This window comes from Phaethon lepturus, unplaced genomic scaffold (assembly GCF_000687285.1).
Source record: "Phaethon lepturus isolate BGI_N335 unplaced genomic scaffold, ASM68728v1 scaffold26869, whole genome shotgun sequence".
NCBI classification, from domain to species: domain Eukaryota; kingdom Metazoa; phylum Chordata; class Aves; order Phaethontiformes; family Phaethontidae; genus Phaethon; species Phaethon lepturus.
In genome coordinates, this window is record NW_010565991.1 from 14,103 (window position 1) to 14,583 (window position 481).

The following is a 481-nucleotide window of genomic DNA, read 5'->3' on the forward strand; positions in this document are numbered from 1 at the left end:
CGCTGCCAGAGCCGCTCGTTCCCAGGCTTTATAGCCCAGACCCTCCCTCAGCCAGGTGACATCTCACCTGGGGCAGGCGCTGCTCTCGTGTCCCCCCGCCATGGCCGACCCTCCCTGTCCGACCACATCTCCATCAGACTGAGCTGAGCTGCCGGAGACGCACGGGAGCTCAGCCCCTGCCCCTTCCCCTCCCCGCTGAGCATCAGGCACCATAGCGTAACGGATAATCCCAGGACAGGTCCTCAGCAGAGGCCAACGAGCAGGTAGGGTACAGGGGAAAAAGGAAAAAAAAAAAAAAGCAGCCAGACCCAAGATCCCACCAGCAGCTGAAGGGAGATGAAGACCAGACCTGGGTGCCCACGGGAGAAGCACCACTTCCCCGACCTCCATGTTGGTCCCTCTCCCAGCAGCCACGGGACCGACGGGGGCACATGTGCATCCCTTGCTTTGTGCTTACGCTTGCACTTCCCAAACCTCTACC

The 481-nt window shown here is 61.3% G+C and overlaps 1 protein-coding gene across 1 annotated transcript in view; it reads right to left on the minus strand.

Annotated features, from left to right (window-relative positions):
• Positions 1–102, minus strand: part of LOC104627223 (SH2B adapter protein 2-like) — a gene marked incomplete at its 3' end in the record, with an annotated part of 14,201 nt that extends 14,099 nt beyond the window's left edge. Inside the window, exon 1 of the mRNA XM_010295353.1 lies at positions 68–102. Within this exon, the coding sequence (XP_010293655.1) occupies positions 68–102 (35 nt within the window). The remainder of the gene's footprint in view (positions 1–67) is intronic.
• Positions 103–481: the final 379 nt, after the last annotated feature.